Raw genomic sequence first — 27,982 nt, forward strand, 5'->3', positions numbered from 1 at the left:
GGTCTAGGCTTGCCTTAATAAGGAACTCCAGACATCCCGGTTTTGCGCGGAGGTCTACCAATTCGATACCCCCAAAAGCTGTCTGGCGTCTTAACCTACGCCATCGCTCCATCTTAGGCAGGGTCTGCCTCGTCTTCTTTTTCAATCATAGATATTACCCTTATAGACTTTCCGGGTGGGATCATCCTCATCCATACGGATTAAGTGACCCGCCCACCGTAACCTATTGAGACGGATTTTATCCACAACCGGACGGTCATGGTATTTCTCATAGATTTCGTCATTGCGTAGGCTACGGAATCGCCCATCCTCATGTAGGGGGCCGAAAATTCTTCGGAGGATTCTTCTCTCGAACGCGGCCAAGAGTTGGCAATTCTTCTTGCTAAGAACCCAAGGTCCCGAGGAATACATGAGGACTGGCAAGATCATTGTCTTGTACAGTAAGAGCTTTGACCCTATGGTGAGACGTTTCGAGCGGAACAGTTTTTGTAAGCTGAAATAGACTCTGTTGGCTGACAACAACTATGCGCGGATCTCTTCTTCTTTTTAGGTGGGATCGTCCGAGCTTAAATGCTTGGCACTTAGTGCTAGTATTAGGTAAAATCCGGCATCTGCCGAGATTGTGACATCTCGGAAATTATAATTTTGAAAAGTCCCAATCTTTAATTCAAATTAGAAAATGTTCGAGGCAACATGCAAAGATTTGCCAGACTAGTCACCTTACCTAAAACTTTGACAACTTTTACTTTGCGTTTATCTATTTTAGAATTGATTATTAAATCAATTTACCTAAATTACTTTTCCTTTTGACTAAAACAAAAAAACAATGACAGTGAAGTCTGCATATTGATAGGCAAATTTTAGCGAAACGTTTCTTCTCTAGTTTTTTTTGTGTATTTTTAGAAAGTACAACCCAGCACAATGGTTGGGGCTATGTTGTGTACGTACGCTTCTTACAAAATCCCAGATGGGTAAGTATATACTTCGTGAAGCAGTTGTTAGAACAGATGCATTGCCAATCGTGGTTGGGTTGGCCTTAGTTGAAGCTACTGGGAAGTCTTTGCAGTCGGAGCGCCTCGGGTTCATTCAGTCATGCCCTACAAGTGTTTGCTCTACTAGGAATCTATTGCAGATCCGGAAGTCTTCAATTCCTGTGCGGTTAGACAAGGACTTTCTTTACTCCGAACTTTTAGTTTCCTTCTCCGGAAGTACTAGTGTGTCTTTTTTTCTCTTAGGCGCCTGATGATTCCCTGGAGAATATCTTTGACAATTTGATGCACGTTGTATTTGGCCTTGTGAGACTCAATTGTTTTTGCTCCTATCTGCAGGGATCAGGGCTTGTTCTCTCTGAGCCTTGGATGGATAAGTCATTTGCACATGAATGGATGGAATCCATAGCTTGGAGTAGCTTCTGCGGTGGTGCCTTTCCGGCAGATGTAGCCAGCGATCTTCTTTCAACCCATCATTTTTAAGGTTTTATTTAAAACAAAACCTTATTAAAGTCGGTTTACTGTCTGTCCGTCTGTTTGTCTGTCGTTTTTTTATGGATAGAGGTGGAAATCTTACAAAGACGGGGGGGGGAGATTCTCACCCACTAAAGGCACGCCCACTTTCTCCCTCTTCCCTCCCCGTGAAACCGACGCAAAGCATTACTTCGCGAGGTGGACTGCGCTTTAAACGAACAACTCTTCCGTTCTTCGCATCCTCCTTGCGTGCTCCGCCTTTTCAAGTTCCTCCTGCATTCTTTTGATTGCGGAGTTCACCGTAAATTAGTTTTCCTCCGACTCCAACATTTCCACGACGATGTTCTGCGGCTTAGGTTGGTTTTTAGGGAATCTTCCCGAACCCTCTTCTCTGAGAAAAATCGTGGATAGTGGAACATAACATGCTTCGGGTCCTTCGGGTCCTCAAGGGAGTACCATCCAGCCTGAATTTTTGCAGATACTGCTTTTAATCACCATGTTCTGACAGGAATTGTGCCGGATGGTAGTTAATATCGTTGTGTCGTCGCTGGATCAAATTGTTGGTCCAGCGACCCCTCTGCGAGTCATTCCACCATTACTACCACTTCTCCAGAAACTCTCGCCTTGCCGCCTTTCGGTATTTTGCATCCTTTTCAGGAGGATTCATTTTCCTTGTGTCGTACAGGCAGCGTGTCTCATTTGCCAGAATGTCCATCGGGATCATTCCCGCAATAACACACGCTGCCTCGCCTGATATTGTTCTGAAGGCGCTGCGCACCCTTAGCGCCACTAAGCGGTAAGTCATATTTACCCTCCACCGATTGCTCTCGCACGCTAATGCTTCCTCCCAAACTGGTGCCGCGTATAATAGTGTGGAGCGAGCCACCTCGGCCACAAGTAATCTGCGACTGTATCTTGGGTCTCCCATGTTAGGCATCATCCGCGCTAATCATAAGCTGGTATTTGCCGCTTTCTCACATGCATAGTCCTGGTGTCCCTTGAAATTGATTTGATCCCTAGGTATTTGATAACCGGGTTCGAAGCGATGATGTGACCACCAACACGAATATTAACCTGATTCCTCTTCCGACGGTTGGTAATCAAGATCACCTTCGTCTTTTGTTCCGCAAGGTCAAGCTGAATCATCTCCAGCCACGCTTTTATGGCGCTAATAATTTCGTTAGCGTACACTTCAACGTCTTCGGGTTGTTTCGCGACGACGACCACAGCTAGATCATCTGCGAAACCGATTCCGGGAAGGACAAGGACCCCATTGTACATGACGTTCCACAGAAGAAGACCCAACACTGAGCCCTGTGGTACTCCTGCGGTGACGGTGTACTGCTTGGATCCCTCATATTATCCCTCATCCGTGTCGTAACAAAGTGTCCTCTTCGAAAGGTAACTGCCGAGGAGCTTAGTCAAATAACTAGGGACACCCGTTTTAGTCAATACTCCATCCTTATATTCAATGATAGGGAGCAGTCTATTGTAGATGACCCTTTCGAGCATCTTTCCTACCGTGTCGATGAGGCAAATCGGTCGGTATGATGATGGGTGTCCTGGGTGGCAAAACAAGTTTTTGACCGATTTGGTTCCTTTTTGGGGGTTTACCTCCCTTGGGTTGATTGGAGCCGGCGCCGCAGTTTCCACGATTTTGGTAACTTTGTTTGCCTTCCCCTTTGCCGACGAGAGGCCTTTTCGCGTCCTGTGAGGGTCCGAAAGAATCGTTCGCGCCCCCAACTACTCCTCCTTTCAATCTTACCGCCCTTTGGATTTCGACGGGGTGTCACTTGTGTTGCCTGGGTGACGTTTGATTTCTTCGAGGCATTTTTTTCCTCCTTGGCACTATTATACAGTACACGAATGATACGGACCATGATTTTGATGGCCTAGTGCACATTGTGTTTGTCCTTTATAAATTCAGACAACTCCACTATTTTACCTCCGAGTAGGGCAAACGTCGATTCGTCCGGATTCTGACACTGCTCCTCTGTTTGGTTTTCCGACTGGGCACATCTGTATTTATTAGCCTTCCGGGAGCTTCCCTGATTTCCTTCCTTCGTCGACGTTATTTCGGAGGGAAGGAAAGTTTAGAAAATGTGCATAAATCCAGTTAGGTTCTACGCTGTTGTGGGAAGGAGGCAGAGGGAACTGGTGAATTTACGTTGCACGTTTTCAAGGACAAGACAATCGCAGTTACGAGAGGGTCGCCAGATCACGTGCAATATTCGAGGGTGCTTCTCACGAGGGAGTTGAAAAGAGTTAGGGGGGTTGGATGGACTCAAAATCAGAGGAGGAGCGAAGTGTAAATCGTGACAATTTTGTTACTCGATTGGCGACTTCGAGGCAATGAATGTGGAAGTGGAGCTGATTGCCGAAGGTGATTCTGAGGACTTGAGTGGACTTCTGATATGGTAAGGAATGGATGGAATGAAAGCGGAAAACAACTTAAGGTAGTCGGAATAGGAGGCGGCTGCGGGACGACAGAGGAGGGCGTGAAGGAATGGTTTTTGCAACCATGACAAGAAACGCGACAGGATCGATTCAAAAGGTAAGAGGCAAGTCATGATACAAGTGATGTGGGAACGCTGAGAGAGGTGGGTATGGCCAGAATTATCTTGTAATTTACAGTGTCGAAGGCTTTAGCAAAGCCAGTGTAAAAAATATGTATTTCCTGTCGTGACTTTGGCAAAAAAGTTAGTGTAGTCGATTAGCGTTAGTTTCGCCACCTACCAGCGACAAGGAAAAATGCCTCCCTTCGGGCAGGCGTCAAACGCCCCGAGCAGGTAATCTGGCCGTTGGCGTAACACCAGTTTGTAAACTTCCGCGGGATACCATCATCAGGATCAAGACCTGTCGCCTTGTTGTTGGGTAAGGATGTAATCAATCTCACCGTACGTCCGGTTGAGCCACGGGTCTAAATTGTCGATGAGCCACGCTGTCCATCTGCTTCTTAGCTCCTTTTGCCAAGAGAGTTGGACCACCACATCTCTTAAGTTTTCGCCATTCCACCTGTAGATTGCTTTACTCTCCTTGGCAAGGAGGATCATTACCGCGATCACCATCACTGCTGGTTCTGAGACAAAGCGACAGGTATTTAACCGCTGGTTTTGACTCTATTGTCAACTCGCCGATCGATATGGAACACAGGGTCGGGATTCTGACCACTGATTTCAGGAGTACTTGAGACCAGAAGTAACTCAGTCCGCGATGTTGACAATAACCACAACCCCAATGAATTCTCCTGAGACAAATGAACTCGGAGGGTTATCTCGGTTCCCTGTGATGAGGCTGAAGCCACTTCAGATTAGTCGCCGTGGACATTCAGATCTGATCGCCCAAGGTCTTGTAGCATTCGCCTACTGCATCATGACCAGCAAGTCAACGTGAATATAGCGTTTGCCGGTGTCATCACTTTGAGGTTCTTCTTAGTGGTGACTCGGCCGACAGGGTTGCCTTAAGACACATTAGACTTTAGCTGTTTGACTAACGCTTATCTGTAGGTCAAGCCGCACTGATGATATTGTTTCTCTTTTCAGAAATGACTTAAAAAGATACGGCGAGAAGTGGTGGTGTAAAAAATCAACCGGGGCTAGTCGCTGGAAAGGCGGCTATAACGATAGGATGTATGTACAGGACCAAGGCAGCGCGGAAGACAATGATAAAGGAATAGGGAGAGGTCACCGAAGACGCCATCTAGCCAGCTCTGACCACGACAAAACCTGGTGGTCGTTTGATTTAGATAAATGTTATCGTATTGATGTTGTTTTTAACGCTATGAATAGATGCGAGTGGTATAATGGTGGAGCCAGGGGACCTACGATCACTCTCAATAGATTGAAAGCAAAAGAGCTTGAAACCGATGAACAGTGGAACGCTAAAAGATTTGAAAAGACTTACCGGCAGACAACGCCGCATTACCATCCATATGTGAGACATATCGGCAGGACATATATTGGAAGTGATTTTGGCTGGTTGTATCGAACGCATCTGCAGCATTTCTTTATGGTGAGAGGCATAGAACAATATAGCATAAAAGACGGGATAACTCCGGATTGGCATGTGCAGGAGAATGATTGGGTCTGGTCGCCGGACAAGACACCACCAAATCTACCAGCACCAGTAGTTCCTTATCCACCTGACGATCAACACGCGGTACCAGATGACCCAAATAAACCACTACCACCGCCGCCGCCCCCTCCTGCACCTGTCGATGTGGTAGTCGGCGATGTTGCTCTGCTCATTCCATTATTAGACATGGCTAGGACGGATCTGACAGAAACGTTGGATGATCTGAAGAAGTGCGTTGAGAACCGAGGTAACATGGCGAGAAAAAAGATTGCAGCTTGTGGGAAATATAACACGGCGTTGGAACAATCGTTAAATGCAGCCGCGAGTAAGTACTCGAGCCGGGTATCATACCTTGAATTGCTTAGCAAGGAGTGTGGAGAAACTCTGAAAATACTTTGCACGAAGTACGCTGAAGGTGGTCTCGTCATAAGACCACAACAACGAGACGTCCAAGCAAACATTCGCCGGATAAGCGCCCAAGGAAACTTGCTTCATATCAAGCAGGTCAGTGGTCGTCTCCCTCCGTTGACCAACATGCAAAATCGCGCCGATCGGTCGGCACAGCAGACTCTACAGAGCCTCATCAATCAGATGAAGTTGATTTGCAGAATGGAAGAAAACTGATACATATTGAGCAATATTCATACTTACCAACACACAACGTACACGGCACGTAGCGTATCAGACATATTATAGACAAAAGCATTCAGACAAAAGTATTCGTACGAGTATAGTCGTCGTATAAAAAGAGTAACCCAAAAATCAATTAAATCAATTAAATCAATGCTTGCTTCGTTGTCCATTTTCAATCTGAAAACTGAACGTTATTATTCGAATTACTTGACCGCCACAAACATTCACCAGGCGCACGAAAAAACATTGATCTAGACATGTCGAGGAAATGTGTTCATACTTACAGACACTAAACGTTTACAGCAGATAGTGTAATCTGCACAGCAGAAATATTTTCTCTGAAAATTCTGACATGTGCTGTGCAGTCTCTGTGCGGATACGCTACGCTGACTGCTTGTAAATATGAATGACAGAATACTTTTTTGCCTGATACGCTATGCACTGATCACGCTACGTGCTGAACACGCTACATGCTGGCAAGCATGAGTGGAACTTATAAGCTTTACTAACCAATATTGATTGTTAATGTCTTGATTTTATGGAATGAAATTATCTGTAAAGTTTTAGTTACTTTCTGCTTTCATTTTTTTTTATTAGAACGTCTGAGTTTCAGCAAATTGGAAGGTTTTGCAGTATATTGTCTGTTGCTACTTAATTTTACAGTAGAGGAGAAATGTACTGCCAGCGGTTCGTTGGGGCTGTATATGGTTTCCTTAAACCCCTTCGTCCCTCAGGGGTCGTTAGCGACCTTTAACAAGTCGTTCACGATATGAAGAGTGACCCGCCCGAGGTGCCCGAGTAAGTAGTTCTGGCCCTCCTAGCTGACAGCGCACCAGCAGCCTTGAGAAAACCTCAGTGAAGAGCGAACCGCGAACGACCGGTACACCTCAGGACACGCTGGGGGTCCCGCTCTCTGTCAACGTCGATGTGAGCCTGACTCTACCAAGGTGGCAGCCCCTTCGAGACCCTGGTCGGGTAGTGTGTATTGAACCGGTGTTAGTAGACCGCGTTGCCCCGAGGGAGCGCTGATCCGTCTGTGAGATCCAGCAAGTGGGTACGGTAGGTAGGTATCAGTGGCCGTTCCGAGGAGCCCAATTAGCGCTTTGGTGCGCCGTTTTGATGCCACAAACTCCTAAGACCGGTACTGCTGTTATGAGAGCAGAGAAACAGAGGCTAGCTGGGTCGGATCTTCAAAGCCAGCCCATAGCATTCATGAAAGAAAGCAGCTCTCCTACCCTGCAGCCAGAAAACTCTCTGAGGTCCCCAAAGAATGGTTTACCCAGTGTCCGTAGCTTGACTCTAGCCAAAGCCAGGCAATCGCAGAGAAAGTGCATGAGGGTTTCCCTTCCTTCTCCGCACCTTCGGCAATGCGAGTTGTAGGGTATACCGAGCCTGGCGGCATGGTCCTCTATGGGCCAGTGCCCCGTGCAGACCGTCGTAATCTTGAATGCATTTGCACGCGTCTGGCACAGGAGCTCTCGTGATCGGGCTATGCTATAAGCGGACCGAATTCTCCTTGACTTGGCACAGCTTGTAAGCCTTCGCCATCTCAGGCCGGCGGCTGCTAGGTAGTGCGAGTAGACTATGCCCCCGACAGCCGCCAGCGGAACACCGACTGTATTCGCCGAGGGACTGCCAAGAGCAGAACCTTGCCTGGCCAATCCGGAGAGTGACCTTGAGCGTGCCGCTCAGATGGTTGAGCGCGTCTCTGCACTGCCCCACCAGCCGGGAAGATGTCGCCGTTGAGTATAAGGCCTTGATGGCCGCTTGGCTGTCAGTCAGAATGGCTATGTTACGCTTGGGGCTCGAATCACGCTCCAGCCATCGCAGACTTCCAATATCGCCAGTACTTCCGCCTGAAATACACTGGCGAAACCTGGGAGACCATACGACTTGGATACACCGTGTGTATTCGAGAAAACCCCCGCGCCGACTCCATAGGCCATCTTTGATCCGTCCGTAAATAATACCGTGTCATAGTCTTGCAACACGCCGCCGGTCTTCCACTTTGCCCTGTTTGGAAAGTTCAGAGCAAAGTTTCTCGTGAAGTTCAGCTTGCGTGTGACATAGTCCGTGGCGGATGCCCCGATTTCTCGAGGTATTTCATCTAGGATGTTGCTGTGGCCGTAGGGCTTTGCTGCCCAGCATCCGGACTCACGTAGTCTGACGGCACTGCACGCTGCAACATATTTGATGTGGAGGTCAAGGGGGAGGAGATGCAGGAGTACATTGAGAGCATCTGCCGGACAGGACTGCAGAGCCCTCGTAGCACCTGCACATACGGTTTTTTGAATCATATTAAACCTCGTTCTATTGTATTTCTTCTTCGAAGCCTGCGACCATGCAATAGAGCCGTACGTCAGGATCGGACGCACCACAGCGGTGTACATCCAGAGAACCATCCTCGGTCGGAGACTCCATTTCTTTGCAAAGGTTCTCTTACAGGCATAGAAGGCTATAAAGCACTTCTTAACCCTCAGTTCTATGTTCAACCTCCAATTTAGCTTAGGATCCAGGATTACACCCAGATACTTTACATTAGAGGAAAGAACCAATCTTTGTTCATTCAGCCGTGTTAGATGGAATTCAGGTATCCTTGGCTTGGTGGTGAATAGCATCAGTTGCGTTTTGGTTGGCCTTATGCTGAGTCCGCATCTTGCGACCCACAGGCAGACCTTTCGCAACGGTCCTTCCATGATGTCGCTCATAATGGACAGAAACATCCCTGATACTAATATCACTAACTAGTCGGCGTACGCCACCACCTTCACCCCGCTGCTGTCCAATGTACGTAAAATTTTGTCCATTACTATTAACCAGAGCACCAGTGAGATGGCACCACCCTGGGGCGTGTCTCTGCTCACAGCTCTGGTCAAGTGGCTGCCTCCCAGATCGAACTGGATTATCCTGGTACTCAACATGGATGCGTGAGATACCCCTCGAATCCAATACCGGTCAAGGCTTCCTTGATTGTGTTGGTACTGACGTTGTTGAAAGCTCCTTCTATATCCAAGAAGGCAGCGAGGGTATACTACTTGTTCTGCAGCGACTGCTCAACCGTGCCAATTACCTCGTGGAGGGCGGTTTCTGTGGATTTTCCTTTGAGGTAGGCATGCTGGGACTTAGAGAAAGGCGTTCTCTCTATAATCGTCCTTACGTGAATGTCCAGGACGCGTTCTAGGGTCTTCAGCACGAAAGAGGTTAGGCTGATTGGACGAAAGTCCTTCGCGGACTTATGGCCGCGCCTGCCCGCTTTCGGTATGAAAACCACTCCTGCGCGCCGCCAGGACTGCGGTACGTATCCTAAAGTGATGCAGCTCCGGTAAATCTCAACAAGCCACGGCACAACCCTTTCCTGCTGCTTCTGTAGCATGACTGGCATTATGCCATCTGGGACTGAAGATCTATTTGCGGAGAAGCTGTTTATAGCCCAGTCGATCCTATCCTCGGTAATTATCGATTTGATAGTCTCACACAGCTGGGGTTGCCTCAAACCCTCCAAGCAAGGTTCTCACTCACAGTCCTCCACGCTGGAGGGAAAGTGTGTTTGAACCAGCAGCTCCAGGGTTTCACTAGAAGATTCCGTCCAGGAGTCTTCCAACTTTTTAAGAAAGGATGGATTCTTATGTTCCTTGGACAGAATCCTGCTGAGTCTCGCGGATTCACTAGTGCTTTCGATGTTCTTACAATAGTCGAACCAAGACCGCCCCTTGGCGGTCCTGATGGCCGACTTGTGCTTCTTCAGGCAGTCCTTGTATAGTTGCCAGTATTTTTGCCTGTAGCAGATGTTGAAGATTTCTCTGGTCAGTTTCCTGAGGCTAGAGAGATCTTCATTCCATCACGGTGGCAGTGCCTTTTTGCTGTACTTAGTGGGCACGAGATTTTAAAGGCGGTATCGAATGCATTTTTCAGAGCCCCAACCTTTGACTCCAGTTCGTCTGTCGTCCCAATCTTACCAATTTGCGCACCGGAGATTTTGTTCTTAATTATCTGACCAAACTTTCTCCAGTCGATCCTCCTGGGGTCTCTGAAGGGTTTGGAGACCTCTGTGGTGAAATCTAGACTGAGAATTATCCAACTGTGATCCGAGAAGTATCCCTGGTCAGACACTCCAGTCCTCCACCCTAAGAATCCCATTGTCGGTTAATAGGGTTATATCAAGGACCTCCTCCCAATCGTCACAGTTCTCCGAGCAGGGGAAATGGAAGGTTGGTGTACTGCCCCTGTTACACACCGATAGATTTGAAGTAATAATAAAATCAAGGAATGACTCACCTCTTTCGTTGATTTCGGAGCTACCCCTGCATTAGCGTCGCAGCCTATCAGCAAGTTGGCTTTCTTTGTTTCTATGGTGTACGTCACATGTTGTAGTTCTTTTGGCGGAGCTGATCGGTCATGAGCCAAGTAAGCCGAGGAAATATACACGTTCTCTGCCCCCACCTGCTCCAGCTTGACCACAACTAGGTCACTGGAACTCAGGTCCGGGCACAGGAAAGTGTGCAGACTCCTCCTCGCAAGAATACATGCTCTAGGTCTATCCTGATCAGCGTCTCCTATGCTGTGGAATAAATTAAAATATTAGAGCCCTTTGATGGTTCGGTCGCCTCCGACCAAGGTCTCCTGTAGAGAGGGAAGACAAGCAGATTAGCCGAGGCGCATTTCGAGTGCTGCAAATTTATCTGCGTTACCCTCAGTATGATCTACTTGCATGGGGGGGTTCGTCAGTCCCCGTCGGACCGTCGATCGTCATCTCCTCCAACAGCTCGTTGGCGGCGTCGATTGGGTCTAGGTCCTCGTCCGGTTTTGCAGAGCGGAACACTTTTACCTTTGCATTCCTGACTCCGAACCACACTTTATAGTCGGGCTTTTTCAGTGGCTCCAGGCATTCCTCGTTTATGTGGAGTAGTACAGGCTGGCTGTTTGTCTGAGGTGCCTCCTCCTTGATAACAACCCAGCCGTCCATGGGAATCCCGGGGTTGCGAAGGCGCAGGAATTGGGCGAGCTTGTCCTTATCCATGCGGATCTTCGGCAGCAAAATGCGAACGACCGGTCTCCTGTGAATCTCGTCCTAAGGGATGATCTTGAGCTTTACGCCCTCCCAGGCGTCGCTGATTTTAGCAACACACGAACCGAAAAAGTCCTTAGAGAACTGGTCCATGGAAACTATTACGTGGAACCCACGGACCAGCCGAGAGGAATCAAAGTGAGGGATGAGTCCCGGGTGTTTGCCTTCGGTGTTCAGGAGATGCTCATAGACCATGCCCGACAGCTTGGCCCCAACACTGGTCCACACCTCCGGGGCTAGTTTGCCGCTAGCAGAATTACCATCCACCAGTACCACACGTAAGTGGCTCCTGAGCACGTCGCTGAAGAGTTTCGCAGTTCGTGGCCCGGCAGCTGATGGTTGCTGCGCAATTTCCTTCGGATGTTACTTAGCGTCTGCGCTCTGGCCCACTCTGCTTCGCTTCTTATCTTGCTCGACCTCGTCTTGAGATCGATTGGGTTTCAGAGCGATGGGCTTCGCCTTCTGCTCGTCAGCCAGTCGTTTGCTATTGTACAGTACCGGCCTCCTTATTCTTAGCAAACTTGCTGAGAATATGTATGGCCTTCTGATACTGGCTCTTGAGCAGGACATCAGTGGACCTTCGTTTCTTAGCCGGTTTCCGGCGACCGACATTCTTGTCCGTTTTCACTTTCGAGGGATCCCCTGACGCTGAGGGTTTCGGGTTAAAAGTACTATGCCTGGTACTCGCTACACCTAGCATGACGGCAGTGGATTCCAGGCGGGAAGCCACTAGTCCGTCTGCCGCCTCGCTCCGGGAGGTTCCTGCGGTTGGTTTCAGCACAGCAGTGCCACGGCTGGCACCGAGTGTGCTGCTCTCGATGGCTACTGTATCCTAACTGGAGGCCAGCAGCTCGTCCTCCGATGATGCGCCTGGCATCACCCCCTCTTTTTCTATCGTAGTTTTTTACTTTCGGTTTTTGAGAATTGAGTCTATGTCTTGGTCCCACGAGTAGTCCGGGAAGAATGTCCACCCTGGCTGGCTCGGCTACCAGGGTCTTATTTGAAACTGAAGGTGCCCAAGGTATTCAGAGTTCTTATACTAAAGACCAAGCTCCCCATTGGCCATGCAGCCCACGGCGTTTGCTGTTCCACCTTGGCTTGGGGTCCTATTAGCACCTTCTCCGGTGCAGGGAGGATGATCTCCGGGCTGTTGCTTGGGCCCATCCCCCCGCCAGATCTACTTGCCCCTAAGACATTACCAGCAGATAAGCAGATCCTCGTCAGTTGGTCGAACTTACTCCCAGCCCGGCCCGGCCCGCCCGAAGATGGTTTCCAGCGGCCACCACGAGGAGCTCGTGTGAGGACTTGCCGAATTATGCAACTTTAACCTGAAGCATAACCAGACCAGACCGCCAACGAGTGCATATTAAATATTCATTCAATATTCAAACCTCGAAAGCGGCCAGGAAAATAATGTTGACGTAACACACCGGCCACTACCACCAGCGCCCCTTTATAATTTAAGTAGGTAGGATCATCATCATCAACGACGCAACAACCGGTACCCGGTCTAGACTTGCCTTAATAAGGAACTCCAGACATCCCGGTTTTGCGCGGAGGTCTACCAATTCGATACCCCCAAAAGCTGTCTGGCGTCTTAACCTACGCCATCGCTCCATCTTAGGCAGGGTCTGCCTCGTCTTCTTTTTCAATCATAGATATTACCCTTATAGACTTTCCGGGTGGGATCATCCTCATCCATACGGATTAAGTGACCCGCCCACCGTAACCTATTGAGACGGATTTTATCCACAACCGGACGGTCATGGTATTTCTCATAGATTTCGTCATTGCGTAGGCTACGGAATCGCCCATCCTCATGTAGGGGGCCGAAAATTCTTCGGAGGATTCTTCTCTCGAACGCGGCCAAGAGTTGGCAATTCTTCTTGCTAAGAACCCAAGGTCCCGAGGAATACATGAGGACTGGCAAGATCATTGTCTTGTACAGTAAGAGCTTTGACCCTATGGTGAGACGTTTCGAGCGGAACAGTTTTTGTAAGCTGAAATAGACTCTGTTGGCTGACAACAACTATGCGCGGATCTCTTCTTCTTTTTAGGTGGGATCGTCCGAGCTTAAATGCTTGGCACTTAGTGCTAGTATTAGGTAAAATCCGGCATCTGCCGAGATTGTGACATCTCGGAAATTATCATTTCGAAAAGTCCCAATCTTTAATTCAAATTAGAAAATGTTCGAGGCAACATGCAAAGATTTGCCAGAGTAGGCACCTTACCTAAAACTTTGACAACTTTTACTTTGCGTTTATCTATTTTAGAATTGATTATTAAATCAATTTACCTAAATTACTTTTCCTTTTGACTAAAACAAAAAATCAATGACAGTGAAGTCTGCATATTGATAGGCAAATTTTAGCGAAAAGTTTCTTCTCTAGTTTTATTTGTGTATTTTTAGAAATTACAACCCAGCACAATGGTTGGAATCATGGCCTGTACATTCGAGACTTACAAAATGCCAGACGGGTAAGTATATATTTCGTGAAGCAATTGAACTGCGCTTTAAACGAACAACCCTTCCGTTCTTCGCATCCTCCTTGCATGCTCCGCTTTTTCAAGTTCCTTCTATAGGTTGGTTTTTAGGGAGTCTTTCCGAACCCTCCTCTCTGAGAAAAATCGTGGACAGTGGAACATAACATGCTTCGGGTCCTCAGGTATGCAACCACATTCAGGACAAAAGGGAGTACCATCCAGCCTGAATTGGTGCAGATACTGCTTTTAATCACCATGTTCTGACAGGAATTGCGTCGGATGGTAGTTAATATCGCTGTGTCGTCGCTGGATCAAATTGTTGGTCCAGCGACCCCTCTGCGAGTCATTCCACCATTGCTACCACTTCTCCAGAAACTCTCGTCTTGCCGCCTTTCGGTATTCTGCATCCTTTTCAGGAGGATTCATTCTCCTTGTCTCGTACAGGCAGCGTGTCTCACTTGTCAGAATGTCTATCGGGATCATTCCCGCAATAACACACGCTGCCTCGCCTGATATTGTTCTGAAGGCGCTGCGCACCCTTAGCACCACTAAGCAGTAAGTCATATTTACCCTCCTCCGATTGCTCTCGCACGCTAATGCTTCCTCCCAAACTGGTGCCGCGTATAATAGTGTGGAGCGAGCCACCTCGGCCACAAGTAATCTGCGACTGTATCTTGGGTCTCCCATGTTAGGCATCATCCGCGCTAATCATAAGCTGGTATTTGCCGCTTTCTCACATGCATAGTCCTGGTGTCCCTTGAAATTGATTTGATCCCTAGGTATTTGATAACCGGGTTCGAAGCGATGATGTGACCACCAACACGAATATTAACCTGATTCCTCTTCCGACGGTTGGTAATCAAGATCACCTTCGTCTTTTGTTCCGCAAGGTCAAGCTGAATCATCTCCAGCCACGCTTTTATGGCGCTAATAATTTCGTTAGCGTACACTTCAACGTCTTCGGGTTGTTTCGCGACGACGACCACAGCTAGATCATCTGCGAAACCGATTATCGTGGCCTCCTTTGGCACGGGAAGGACAAGGACCCCATTGTACATGACGTTCCACAGGAGAAGACCCAACACTGAGCCCTGTGGTACTCCTGCGGTGACGGTGTACTGCTTGGATCCCTCATATTATCCCTCATCCGTGTCGTAACAAAGTGTCCTCTTCGAAAGGTAACTGCCGAGGAGCTTAGTCAAATAACTAGGGAGACCCGTTTTAGTCAATACTCCATCCTTATATTCAATGATAGGGAGCAGTCTATTGTAGATGACCCTTTCGAGCATCTTTCCTACCGTGTCGATGAGGCAAATCGATCAGTATGATGATGGGTGTCCTGGGTGCTTATTCGGCTTCCGAGCAAAACAAGTTTTTGCCTCTTCCACCGGTCGGGGAAAACTCCTTCTACTGTGCTTGTTTTAAAAACGCTGATAAACCAGTCGGGCCTGGTGTTGACAGCAAGTTTAAGAGCTCTATTGGGAACAGCATCCAGACCGGGTGCTTTGTTATCATCAATCCTCCGGCAAATTCGCGCCAGTTCTTCCTCAGTTACCGCAGGTATGATGTAGGCGTCCAATGCTTGCTTGTGTTGTTTGCGCGGGAAGAACGCCATCACGATATCGAGCAGAAGAAATGCGGGCAAGTCTTCTTCATAACCATCCTGTACGCTGTTCCCCAGGGGCTTTGATCTGCCTCTGCGCAAAGTTCCTTCAAGCATTCCCGCTTGTTGGTGTGTATATCCTGCTTAAGCCTACCTCGAAGGTTCACATATACTTGCCATTTCTCGTCGAAGTCCGCTCTTCCTCTAGATCGTTGCTAAATCCTTCTAGCTCGTAAATATGCATCCCGTAACTCTGCCATCTCTTCATTCAACCAATAGTTTGAGGGCCTTTTTGCGATGACTAACCGCCTGGGCATAGCAGCGTCGCATGTTCTCGTTATGCGTCCCATCATTTGCTCTACCTTTTTTGTAGCCGCACTACCACGTAGCACCTCTATGAGTAAATCCTCTTCAAACTTTTTCACGGACCAGCCCTGGTTTTCAGCTCCGCAGGAACGCACATCGCCGCAGGCATCTAAAAAAACGCTTGAGGGACACCTGCTCCCTGAGTCGGCAAACAACCCAACCTATTTTAACTTTAGCAGCCGCCAGCAGTTTTGCACGTTGCTTCAGTTGGTAAGTTTATAGTTGCCGTTTGCATGCCTCAGTATGCCTTCCTCAGTCCCCTGATTGCGGAATCTTGCAAGCCAAGTGGTTCGAACTACTCTTCTAATGCGTCGTGGATATCCTCCTTGGTCGTGATTTCATCAATGTCCTTACATTGTATAACGATCTCTTGCTTTTTGGCCCCGTACTTGCTCTTCTTTTCCTAAGGACTTCTCCACCTTGCCGAGGAAATTTTCTACCGTTTTGCCCGGAGACTTCTTCAGTACCAGCATCAAATCTCCTTTTTGGGTGCGTCTGATTCGGCTGCCGTTTTCTCCAAGGCCCGTAATTTCAGGATCGGATTTCCTAAGGATATCGGCGTAAGTTATATCACCTTTTTTGCAGATGATAATTAATTCGGGCCATAATCTTCTTCTTGGTCCATGCTTCCTTGGTTCCTTTTTGGGGGTTTACCTCCCTTGGGTCGATTGGAGCCGGCGCCGCAGTTTCCACGATTTTGGTAACTTTGTTTGCCTTCCCCTTTGCCGACGAGAGGCCTTTTTGCCTTTTCGCGTCCTGTGAGGGTCTGAAAGAATCGTTCGCGCCCCCACTACTCCTCCTTTCAATCTTACCGCCTTTTGGATTTCGACGGGGTGTCACTTGTGTTGCCTGGGTGACGTTTGAATTCTTCGAGGCATTTTTTTCCTCCTTGGCACTATTATACAGTACACGAATGATACGGACCATGATTTTGATGACCTAGTGCACATTGTGTTTGTCCTTTATAAATTCAGACAACTCCACTATTTTACCTCCGAGTAGGGCAAACGTCGATTCGTCCGGATTCTGACGCTGCTCCTCTGTTTGGTTTTCCCACTGGGCACATCTGTATTTATTAGCCTTCCGGGAGCTTCCCTGGTTTCCTTCCTTCGTCGACGTTATTTCGGAGCAGATCGCAGGATCGTCGAGCTCCTCTTAAATGGCTCAAACGCAGCATGTTCCGACCATTATATATAATATTCACTCGCAGGAAATCCAGAAGCAAGCCTCGCTGTGACGATGTACTCTTTGGGGTCATCATCGATTCCGTACCAGCAAGTTTTCTCTGAAAGATAATTTTCGGCCAGACTCCCGGATATTTAGTCAGTTTAGTTTAGTGGGGTGAGGCGCAGCTCCAAGCTTTCAGAACTTTGTTAGGCCCATTGTACTATCCCCGGATATTGTCCTTTAACCGACCTCTCGCCTTCGATGTTCGAATCTGAGATCATTCTCCAGAGACAGAGAATGCGCAAACTCTTCGTTGAAGAAAACCTTTCCAAAGTATCTTCGTCTGAAGTGTGAGGAGGCCGGAAAATGCATACGAAGTGCCGGGCCCTCTATTCCTCCTCTTCACATTGGCTGAATATGGCCGAGACTCCGGCACTCTGAATTTTTTCATGTGGTAGTTGAAGGGGGCAGTGTCTCGTTAAAAGCCCTACTAATAAAATTTCTCTTTTCCCTTCAGAGCAGCCATGACAGTAGAGGGCCGGATACCAAAATTTGGCTCTGGTTCCACCATTGCGGATGCAGAACCCGCGATGTTTGAGTGTCCTGTCACCCACATTAGGAATGTTTCGTTCAGTCGGCCAAGTTTCAGTAGCACCTGATGACAATTCCACAACAACTAGCTCGATATATCGTTGCTGTTTAGTGCTGATAATGCTGCCCGTCTGTCGGAACAGATTCGATTGATTCCCCTCCCTTATTTTTGCCGCAAACATTCTTCTGTCTCCAATAAATAAATATGGTCGTCATTTTTCCGAGAGGTCGAGCCTAACACTCCTGCGCCAGATCCGTTTTCCATGACTGACCCAATTTTTAAGTCTGTAATCCCAAAAGACTTGTGGCTATTTATCGACCATTTTTCTCTTTTGGTGATTATGACAGAGTGTGCCTGCTCGAAAACGAATCTGGAAGCCATATGATCAGCGGGCACCAGATCCACCTGATGTTTGCCAAGAAATTTCAAGATGGACGCATGACCGTATGATTGGCGCCAATAGTATCAAGCCTATATGCGTCATTAGCTGCTACTCATTGCTCCAACAATACTTAGGAAACCGAGCCTCTGAATCTGCGTCAGCAGCTCCCTGTTGCTCTCGGCTATCAGACCATGCACGCATATGTCAAAAAGGGTTTTTATTATGGATGTATACATCCAATGAAGCCGTTTTGGTGAAAGTCCCCAGGGCTTACCTATCGCAGTCCTGCAGCACCAGAGCAATCTGCAGGATGTCACGTATTGTTCCTGGATATAGTGCTTTCACGTTAGCTTGGAGTCGAAATGTACTCCTAAACAATTAACCAGTTGTACCAGCTGGATTTCCGCCTTTGCTAAGGTGGGTTCCTGGTGAACATAACTAATCCAGTGTCCCTAGCGTTCACCGAGAGTTCATTACGGATTCATCAGCTGTGGATTACATACAGTGGTGTATTCGTCGTGGCAAAGTGTTCATAACCAGGAGTCATAATATAGGAGAGAGAGAACCCCTCCATGTGGACAATCACTCAGACATCTTGCCTGGCTGATCATGTGGATCTTTCCCCAGTCTAGCATGTGAAGAATCCAAGTGATTATCTGTGTACCTTCCGATCTGTAATCGTAGAATTAAAAGTTTCCATGATGATCGTTTGGCCGACCTTCTGCTCTTCTTTAGAACTTTTTGCACCTCTTTGTACCGATTCCTGCCAGCGGCTGACTCTAGAGCTCGGTTATGGATCACCCATGTCGTTCTCCTCTGTTTCGCCAAACTTGAATTCCATCATTATTATTATTATTCTGTTAAGGGAAAGTCGTACCGCGTCCTTGAAGAACTATTGTGCCCCTTTTACTGGTTATAGTGTACCTGTTGATCATAGTATCTCAAGCAGGCCTGTAACCGTTAGGAACTTTAGTATGTTCCCCACTTCCAGAAGTTTCAGCTTTGCATATGGTATTAAGTGTTCTCCCAGATATATCGACCTACTTTGCACAAGTGCCGGACACTGTCCCAGGACGTGCATAGAGGTTTCGTCCTCCTCCTCACAGAACCTGCAGGCAATGTCCGTAGATATCCCTAGCTTCCCTAGGTGATAGTTCAGCTGACAATGACCAGTGAGAATTCCCACTATGATTCGGAGGTTCTTTTTGGTGAGGTTTAAGCAATCCTTTGTGCGCATGGGTTCGTATCCCCCAATAAGCACCCTGGACTGCTCCATTCCTGGTAGGCCCGCCCAATATAGTTCCTTCAACCGTTTCTCTTCGTTTCTTAGATTCATAGCCATGAAACCGTTTCCGATTCCACAGAAGGGTTCTGGCCCGTGTAAAGGCATCCCTGCTCTCTTCTTGGCTAGCTCATCCGCTGCCTCATTGCCTTCCAACCCAGCATGGCCTGGAACCCAAAGTATCCAGACCTTGTTGGACGAGCCGAGTGTATTCAGTCTCTCAAGGCATTCCCATACCAGTTTAGAGTTCACCTGGTTGGACCTAAGTGCCTTGATTGCTGCTTGGCTATCGGTGAGAATAGCTATGTTCTGCCCCCTGTAGTTCCTTTGCAGATTAAAGGAGGCACATTTGTCTATGGCGTATATTTCCGCCTCGAATATGCTAGCGTACTTGCCCATTGGCTCAAAGTACATTTCCCTTGGACCAATGACACCGGCACCCGCTCCCTCTGCTGTGAGGGATCCGTCAGTGTACCAAGCAATCAGTTGCTGGTTTAAGCCGTATGTCGCAGCCACGCTCTCCCAGTTTGCCTTGTTACTCCAACGTGTTTCAAACTTCTTATCGAAGTGAAACCTCGTTGTCATGTTGTCCCTCGGTATCAGTAATTCGGGATACCGCCTAGAAAGGATATCAATCTTCCTTCGATTTAGGCAGCTCCCCGCCTCACTCATACTACCGGCCATCCTGAATATTGATCTCCTTGCCTACATCTGTATGTGCAGATGGAGAGGGGTTAATCCCAGAAGGACCTCCAGGGATGCCGTTGGGCATGTCCTCATTGCCCCACTGATACACACGCAAGCCAGCCTTTGGAGCTTATGTAATTCCCTGGCTTGTGTGCTGAGTTGGGTTCTTTCTGCCCAGATTACCGCTCCATAGGTAATCATTGGCCTTACTATTGCAGTATATATCCAAAGTAGTATCTTCGGGCTGCAACCCCATTTTTTTCCTGGTATGGATCTGCAAGTCATCAGAGCCCTCGTGGCTTTCCGACAAGTGCTTCCGACATGTGTCTTCCAGAGTAATTTTTGGTCTAGCGTGATTCCCAAATATTTGACCTCTGTTTCTCGTTTCACCTTCATATTATGTAATGTTATGGCTTTCAGGTGATCCAGCTTACGCCTCCTAGTGAATGGTACTATGGTGGTTTTGGTTGGGTTGATCCGCAGTCCCACCTTCCTGCACCAGGCACTAGTAACCCTTAATCCAGTTTGGATTCTATCACATAGGGTATCTTCATATTTGCCCCTACAGATTAGAACAATGTCGTACGCGTAGCCCTGGACTTATATTCCAGTATTAGTTAACACGTCCAGGAGTTCATCCACTACCATACTCCACATCAGCGGCGATAGTACTCCGCCCTGTGGACAGCCTTGAGTGGTGTTCATGATAATAGAGTTTGTACCTGTTTGTACCTCTATTTGCCTGCTTTCTAGCATTTTGCCCATCCAGAGTGCCAGGGTGTTTCCCACTCCTTTGCGGCTCAGGGCATCCTGTATCTCTGTGTGCGATGTGTTGTCGAATGCTCCTTCGATATCCAAAAATGCGCACAGTGCAATTTCTTTTGTTTCTATGGCGTCCCGTGGTACCTCTCTCAGCTGATAAAGAGCAGTTTCAGTTGACCGTCCTGCCCGGTAAGCGTGTTGACAGTGATGTAGGGAATTACGCTTTAGAACGTTAGTTCTAATATAGTTGTCTATGACCTTCTCCACCGTTTTGAGTACGAACGATGTTAGGCAGATTGGTCTGAAAGATGTAGGGTGAAAAGGATCCTTTTTACCCGCCTTCGGAATAAAGACCACTTTTGCCCGTCTCCATGCCCTTGGTATGTAACCCAGTGCTATGCTCCTCCTTACCACCCTCAGAAGAGACTCTAAGATAATTCTTAGGCCTCTCTGAATAAGTGCTGGGGAAAATGCCATCTGCTCCGGGAGATTTCATTGGTTGAAAAGTTCCCACTGCCCATCTTAGCCTAGCTTCTGAGCATACCTCTTTTGCTAGTTTCCAGCTCTCTTTCCTTCCCCTTTTATTCGTTGTTGGGGTGTCAGGCAGATTGTTGTCGCCTGCTGCCGAGGGGTAGGACCCCGGAAAATGAGTTCTGAGAAGCAGGTGTACCCTGTCCTCCTCATTCTCGGTGAATGTTCCATCTTCCTTTTTCAAGCAGACAGGATATTCCCCCGTCTTTGCTTACAGCCTTGTACAGCCTGGTTGCTTCTGTAATCTGTTCAATCCCTTCACAGAATTCCCTAAAGCTGTTCGTTTTGCCCGATTAAAGAGTTTTCGTACCTTCGTTCTCATTCTGGCTAAGTTCCTGTTCCACCATGGTACATCCCTTGATAACTTGACTATCTTGGCCGGACAGCTGGCCTCATATGCGTCAATGACGATTGTGTTGAGGTCTTCCACCACCGTTTCTTATTCCAATTCGCTCCTGATGTCACCGCCCCCTTGAAGGTGGGCAATGTTGTTGCTCAGGTGCGTTGCGTAGGATTCCCTTGTCTGTGCTGGTCACAAATGTTGGAGTGTTCCGTACGTTGTATATTTCTAACTTATTACTAAGAATAAATTCGAGAAGGTACCCACCTCTACGATTAGTGTCGCTGCTTCCCCACACTTCGTGGTGGGCGTTGGAATCGCAGCCGAGAAGTAGTGGTAACGCCCTCTCCTCGCAATACTCCGTCAGCTTTGCAACTTGTTCCGGTGGAGCCCGACTCTCGTTCCTGGGAAGTATCCCGATGCTACAACTGCCCCTCGAGTGCTCCTCCCGCCTTCCAATGAGACTTGGATAGCCACAAGGTCCCCGGTTAAGAACTCTGAAAGACATATGTATTTTAAATTACGTTTGAGAATTATGCAAGCTTTTGGTTTTTCACAAGAGGAGTCCCAAATTACCTGCATGTTTCCTCCTTGCAGACCGCGAATCTGCCCCCGGTACACCCAGAGCTCCTGAGCCAGCACTATTCCAATGTTCTCCTTGGAATTTGCCCTTGCAACCACTGCAGATGCAGCTCTCGCATGGTGGAGGTTTATCTGGGCTATCCTAGTGCTGGCCATTGGCTCCGTTATTGTTTGGAGCTCTTCTCCACTGTCGGAGTGTCACCCTCCTCCTCTGACATGGCGCTTTCCTGCGCGTCGCTGTCCACTCCGAGCCCTAGGAGTCCTAGGTCTAGGTCGTCCAGCTTCTACTCTTCACTGGGCAGCAGGTCTATTTCCCTGGTTGATCCAGTTCTATCCGCCTCTATGGCTTCCGCGACTTCTTCAGGGACCTCGGTAAGTTTTCCATCCGATGCCTCCTCCGAGGTCTCTTTCCTTGGCTTTTCCTTGTGCACGTGCACGGGTATGTTGTCAAATCGGTAGTTGATATGACAACTCCGACCTTTAATTGCCTCCAGGGATCGGTCGTCTACCCCGATCGTGAGGAGTTTACCCTTTCCCTCCACCTTGCTTCTGAAGACTCTCCATAGTCGAGTATGAATTCCATCATAGTGCCTTACTCCTTTTTGGCGTCTTGAGTGGACAGCTCGTTTTGAAAGCTTCTCTCGTGCTAATTGTGATCATCTGGGTCGTTTTTTTCAATTCCAGTAGTGAATTTGATGCGTCTCCGAGCAGTCAGTTCTGTTTTGTACGTCACTTCATCTGCCTTACTTGAATTGCGCTCCTCTTCTGGAAGCTTTCTTTTGTACATCGTCCAATCTGTCTTACGTGTATTGGGCTCCTCTTCTGGAAGCCAGAGAAAGCACTTTTTACACGATGGCAGCTCGGAAACTCTCTTCAGGGTCACGCACTCTCCCACACATTGTTGAAAGAGGAGCAGTACTGTTTCGTTCGTGCTTTCGTCTGAAAAGTACATCCGTAACATTTTACGGTCTATACCTACCGACTCAAAGCGAAGCTTAGTCCCTTGCGAGGCTGCAGTTCTTACAACTAGAAAGAGGTTCCTCCTAAGCTGCTCGCACTGCTCGGCATCGTCACCGAATGTATTAGTGTCGTCATGCAAAATCCATCCATTAGTCTCGATAACGTTAGCTGCGAACGAAAACTTGACCGTTGTTGGCCGAGCCCTCTTTGCAGCCATTTGAACGGAAGAATTGGGATCGTCAGTAGACCGATAACGCTTTGGTCTGTCCTTAGCCGTTGATGCCCTGGGCGATCCTTTCCTTTCAAGAGTGGCATCCTGGTGTTGTGTTTTGCCCGAAGGCATTTACAGAGCTGGTTCCTATCCGGGCATTGGTTACCTCGCGACATTCACGCTCTATGGTCTCCTCTACTTTGATCTTTTCTGTGAGGCAGTCAAGATCTCGGATTTCTAGAGAGCACATTGGCTGTAGGCTAGAAACAAGAGCCTTCTCCCCTAATAACCCCTTGACCGCTTCGCAGAACATACTTTTGCTAATCGTCTTCGGGCCCAGCTCGACAAGGACTCTGGCACCCTTCGTTTTCCATATGGGAGACACCTCTGCTCCATTGTCTTCGGGTTTCGTTCCGTAGCGGATTTCACTAAGGATTTCGCCAAATGTCTTGCCTTCCGTCGGTTCAATGTCTAGTTCTTCTCTGTTTCCTCGTCTTTTCTGCTACTGGTTTTTGGTTTGCAGCCTCTTTGTTTTTGGACGGACGGATTTCTGGCGGCGTAGTCAGTTAATAATAATAATAATAATCGTTGGCACAACAATCCATATCCAATCCAATCCAATCCACACTTCATGCAAGACCGTAACGGTACACTATAATAGACTGTAGGAGGCAATGTGGTCAGCATTGCGTTCGCCCGAGATTATTACCCTGATTTAACTCAGGTACTCATTCACAGCTGAGTCGATTGGTATCCGACTTCGTCAGTTGCTCCCTTTTATCCTCCTTCGCCTTCTCCTTCTCCTTTTGGGCCCTGGATATTACTTTGATGAAATCTCCTTCAGGCACGTCCTCCTCTTTCTTCTTTCTCCCCAGTTCGCTTTGCAGTGGGCTATATGCGGTCCGTTTGGCGCTAGCAGTGTTCTGAGCGGGGAGTGTGGCTGCTTCTGCTTTCGAATCGTCTTCCACTGCTCTCCACGTTCGCCTGTAGAAGGAGATGCGGTCCAACAATTCCTCCAGTCTCATCAGCCACTTTTTTTGATGCCTTTGTTGACGTTCCTCTGGAGAATTGTTGCGGACCGCATACGCTTCACCGCTGCTGCTCATTTCCTGTTGAGCCTTTCCTCTTCGGCTCTAGCTTGAACGGTCGATTGCACTTCTGCTCGGTTCGGGTCCGAATCCACCTGCTCAGGACTGGTGATTCTGAATGGGCTTTTTCGGAACTGGGGCACCACTACAGGGTATTGGAGTTACCATCCCTGCCTTGTCAGTTGTGCCATTTGGTAAGGCTTCCTCTTTATTTGGGCGTCTCGGTGTCACAATGGGGTATGTCAGCCCTCGTTGGGTCTTTCGTTGATCGCTGCGGCGAATGCCGCATTTTTGTGCTGCGCCCAAACGCACTCAGCTCTTCCTCCTTCCCTGCTATTTCGTTGGATTGATTTTTTTTTGTTGGTTTAGATTTATTCAGCGAATCGTGTGCAAGGGAGCGGGCTGCAATAGTCAATGGAAATAGATTTCGAGTTCCACGATAGGCACGTTGAAAATGCCTGCGGTGCGAGTTGTAAGATGCAGAACCCCACGTGATGTCGTTAGAGGCTGAATAGTCCATCCACCCAAGTTAGGTTCTACGCTGTTATGGGAAGGAGGCAGAGGGAACTGATGAATTTACGTTGCACGTTTTCAAGGACAAGATAATCGCAGTTACGAGAGGGTCGCCAGATCACGTGCAATATTCGAGGGTGCTTCTCACGAGGGAGTTGAAAAGAGTTAGGGGGGTTGGATGGACTCAAAATCAGAGGAGGAGCGAAGTGTAAATCCTGACAATTTTGTTACTCGATTGGCGAGTTCGAGGCAATGAATGTGGAAGTGGAGCTGATTGTCGAAGATGATTCTGAGGTCTTGAGTGGACTTCTGATATGGTAAGGAATGGATGGAATGAAAGCGGAAAACAACTTAAGGTAGTCGGAATAGGAGGCGGCTGCGGGACGACAGAGGAGGGCGTGAAGGAATGGTTTTTGCAACCATGACAAGAAACGCGACAGGATCGATTCAAAAGGTAAGAGGCAAGTCATGATACAAGTGATGTGGGAACGCTGAGAGAGGTGGGTATGGCCAGAATTATCTTGTAATTTACAGTGTCGAAGGCTTTAGCAAAGCCAGTGTAAAAAATATGTATTTCCTGTCGTGACTTTGGCAAAAAAGTTAATGTAGTCGATTAGCGTTAGTTTCGCCACTTACCAGCGACAAGGAAAAATGCCTCCCTTCGGGCAGGCGTCAAACGCCCCGAGCAGGTAATCTGGCCGTTGGCGTAACACCAGTTTGTAAACTTCCGCGGGATACCATCATCAGGATCAAGACCTGTCGCCTTGTTGTTGGGTAAGGATGTAATCAATCTCACCGTACGTCCGGTTGAGCCACGGGTCTAAATTGTCGATGAGCCACGCTGTCCATCTGCTTCTTAGCTCCTTTTGCCAAGAGAGTTGGACAACCACCTCTCTTAAGTTTTCGCCCTTCCACCTGTAGATTACTTTACTCTCCTTGGCAAGGGGGGATCATTACCGCGATCACCATCACTGCTGGTTCTGAGACAGGGCGACAGGTATTTAACCGCTGGTTTTGACTCTATTGTCAACTCGCCGATCGATATGGAACACAGGGTCGGGATTCTGACTACTGAATTCAGGAGTGCTTGAGACCAGAAGTAACTCAGTCCGCGATGTTGACAATAACCACAACCCCAATGAATTCTCCTGAGACAAATGAACTCGGAGGGTTATCTCGGTTCCCTGTGGTGAGGCTGAAGCCACTTCAGATTAGTCGCCGTGCACATTCAGATCTGATCGCCCAAGGTCTTGTAGCATTCGCCTACTGCATCATGACCAGCAAGTCAACGTGAATATAGCGTTTGCCGGTGTCATCACTTTGAGGTTCTTCTTAGTGGTGACTCGGCCGACAGGGTTGCCTTAAGACACATTAGACTTTAGCTGTTTGACTAACGCTTATCTGTAGGTCAAGCCGCACTGATGATATTGTTTCTCTTTTCAGAAATGACTTAAAAAGATACGGCGAGAAGTGGTGGTGTAAAAAATCAACCGGGGCTAGTCGATGGAAAGGCGGCTATAACGATAGGATGTATATACGGGACTATGGCAGCGCGGAAGACAATGATAAAGGAATAGGGAGAGGTCACCGAAGACGCCATCTAGCCAGCTCTGACCATGACAAAACCTGGTGGTCGTTTGATTTAGATAAATGTTATCGTATTGATGTTGTTTTTAACGCTATGAATAAATGCGAGTGGTATAATTATGAAGCCATGGGGCCTACCATCACTCTCGATAAATTGAAAGCAAAAGAGCTTGAAACCGATGAACAGTGGAACGATAGCAGATTTGAAGCGAGTTACATGCAGTCAACGCCGCATTACCATCCATATGTGAGACATATCGGCAGGACATATATTGGAAGTGATTTTGGCTGGTTGTATCGAACGCACCTGCAGCATTTCTTTATGGTGAGAGGCATAGAACAATATAGCATAAAAAACGGGATAACTCCAGATTGGCATGTGCAGGAGAATGATTGGGTCTGGTCGCCGGACAAGACACCACCAAATCTACCAGCACCAGTAGTTCCTTATCCACCTGACGATCAACACGCGGTTCCAGATGACCCAAATAAACCACTACCACCGCCGCCGCCCCCTCCTGCACCTGTCGATGTGGTAGTCGGCGATGTTGCTCTGCTCATTCCATTATTAGACATGGCTAGGACGGATCTGACAGAAACGTTGGATGATCTGAAGAAGTGCGTTGAGAGTCGAGGCAACATGGCGAAGAAAAAGATTGCAGCTTGTGGGAAATATAACACGGCGTTGGAACAATCGTTAAATGCAGCCGCGAATAAGTACTCGAGCCGGGTATCATACCTTGAATTGCTTAGCAAGGAGTGTGGAGAAACTCTGAAAATACTTTGCACGAAGTACGCTGAAGGTGGTCTCGTCATAAGACCAGAACAACAAGACGTCCAAGCAAACATTCGCCGGATTAACACCCAAGGAAACTTCTTTCATATCAAGGAGGTCAGTGGTCGTCTCCCTCCGTTGACCAACATGCAAAATCGCGCCGATCGGTCGGCGCAGCAGACTCTACAGAGCCTCATCAATCAGATGAAGGTGATTTGCAGAATGGAAGAAAACTGATACATATTGAGCAATATTCATACTTACCAGCACACAACGTACACGGCACGTAGCGTATCAGACATATTATAGACAAAAGCATTCAGACAAAAGTATTCGTACGAGTATAGTCGTCGTATAAAAAGAGTAACCCAAAAATCAATTAAATCAATTAAATCAATGCTTGCTTCGTTGTCCATTTTCAATCTGAAAACTGAACGTTATTATTCGAATTACTTGACCGCCACAAACATTCACCAGGCTCACGAAAAAACATTGATCTAGACATGTCGAGGAAATGTGTTCATACTTACAGACACTAAACGTTTACAGCAGATAGTGTAATCTGCACAGCAGAAATATTTTCTCTGAAAATTCTGACATGTGCTGTGCAGTCTCTGTGCGGATACGCTACGCTGACTGCTTGTAAATATGAATGACAGAATACTTTTTTGCCTGATACGCTATGCACTGATCACGCTACGTGCTGAACACGCTACATGCTGGCAAGCATGAGTAGAACTTAAAAGCTTTACTAACCAATATTGATTGTTAATGGGAGTTAATGTCTTGGTTTCATGGAATGAAATTATCTGTAAAGTTTTAGTTACTTTCTGCT

At 47.8% G+C, this 27,982-nt stretch overlaps 1 protein-coding gene across 3 annotated transcripts; it reads left to right on the forward strand.

Annotated features, from left to right (window-relative positions):
* Positions 1-813: 813 nt before the first annotated feature.
* LOC119646433 lies at positions 814-27,973 on the forward strand. Of its 3 annotated transcripts, none has more exons than XM_038046882.1 (2): positions 814-971; positions 5,006-6,740. In XM_038046882.1, the coding sequence occupies exons 1-2, from the start codon at positions 922-924 to the stop codon at positions 6,159-6,161; spliced, it is 1,206 nt and encodes a 401-aa protein (XP_037902810.1). In that variant the 5' UTR covers positions 814-921; the 3' UTR covers positions 6,162-6,740. The 3 variants fall into 3 exon arrangements, with proteins under 3 accessions (XP_037902810.1, XP_037902811.1, XP_037902809.1); XM_038046883.1 differs by lacking the exon at positions 5,006-6,740 and adding an exon at positions 26,229-27,973 and having other exon boundaries at positions 886-971; XM_038046881.1 differs by lacking the exons at positions 814-971; positions 5,006-6,740 and adding exons at positions 13,552-13,713; positions 26,229-27,973.
* Positions 27,974-27,982: the final 9 nt, after the last annotated feature.

The sequence above is a fragment of the Hermetia illucens genome, chromosome 1 (assembly GCF_905115235.1).
Source record: "Hermetia illucens chromosome 1, iHerIll2.2.curated.20191125, whole genome shotgun sequence".
Taxonomy (NCBI): domain Eukaryota; kingdom Metazoa; phylum Arthropoda; class Insecta; order Diptera; family Stratiomyidae; genus Hermetia; species Hermetia illucens.

What these genes read in the sequence shown, in the direction of transcription:
- LOC119646433 (XM_038046882.1), top strand. Translation starts at nt 922, where the DNA reads ATGGTTGGGGCTATGTTGTGTACGTACGCTTCTTACAAAATCCCAGAT. An exon ending in TCTTACAAAATCCCAGATGG is followed by an intron (nt 972 to 5,005) that starts GTAAGTATATAC and finishes TTCTCTTTTCAG; the next exon opens with AAATGACTTAAAAAGATACG.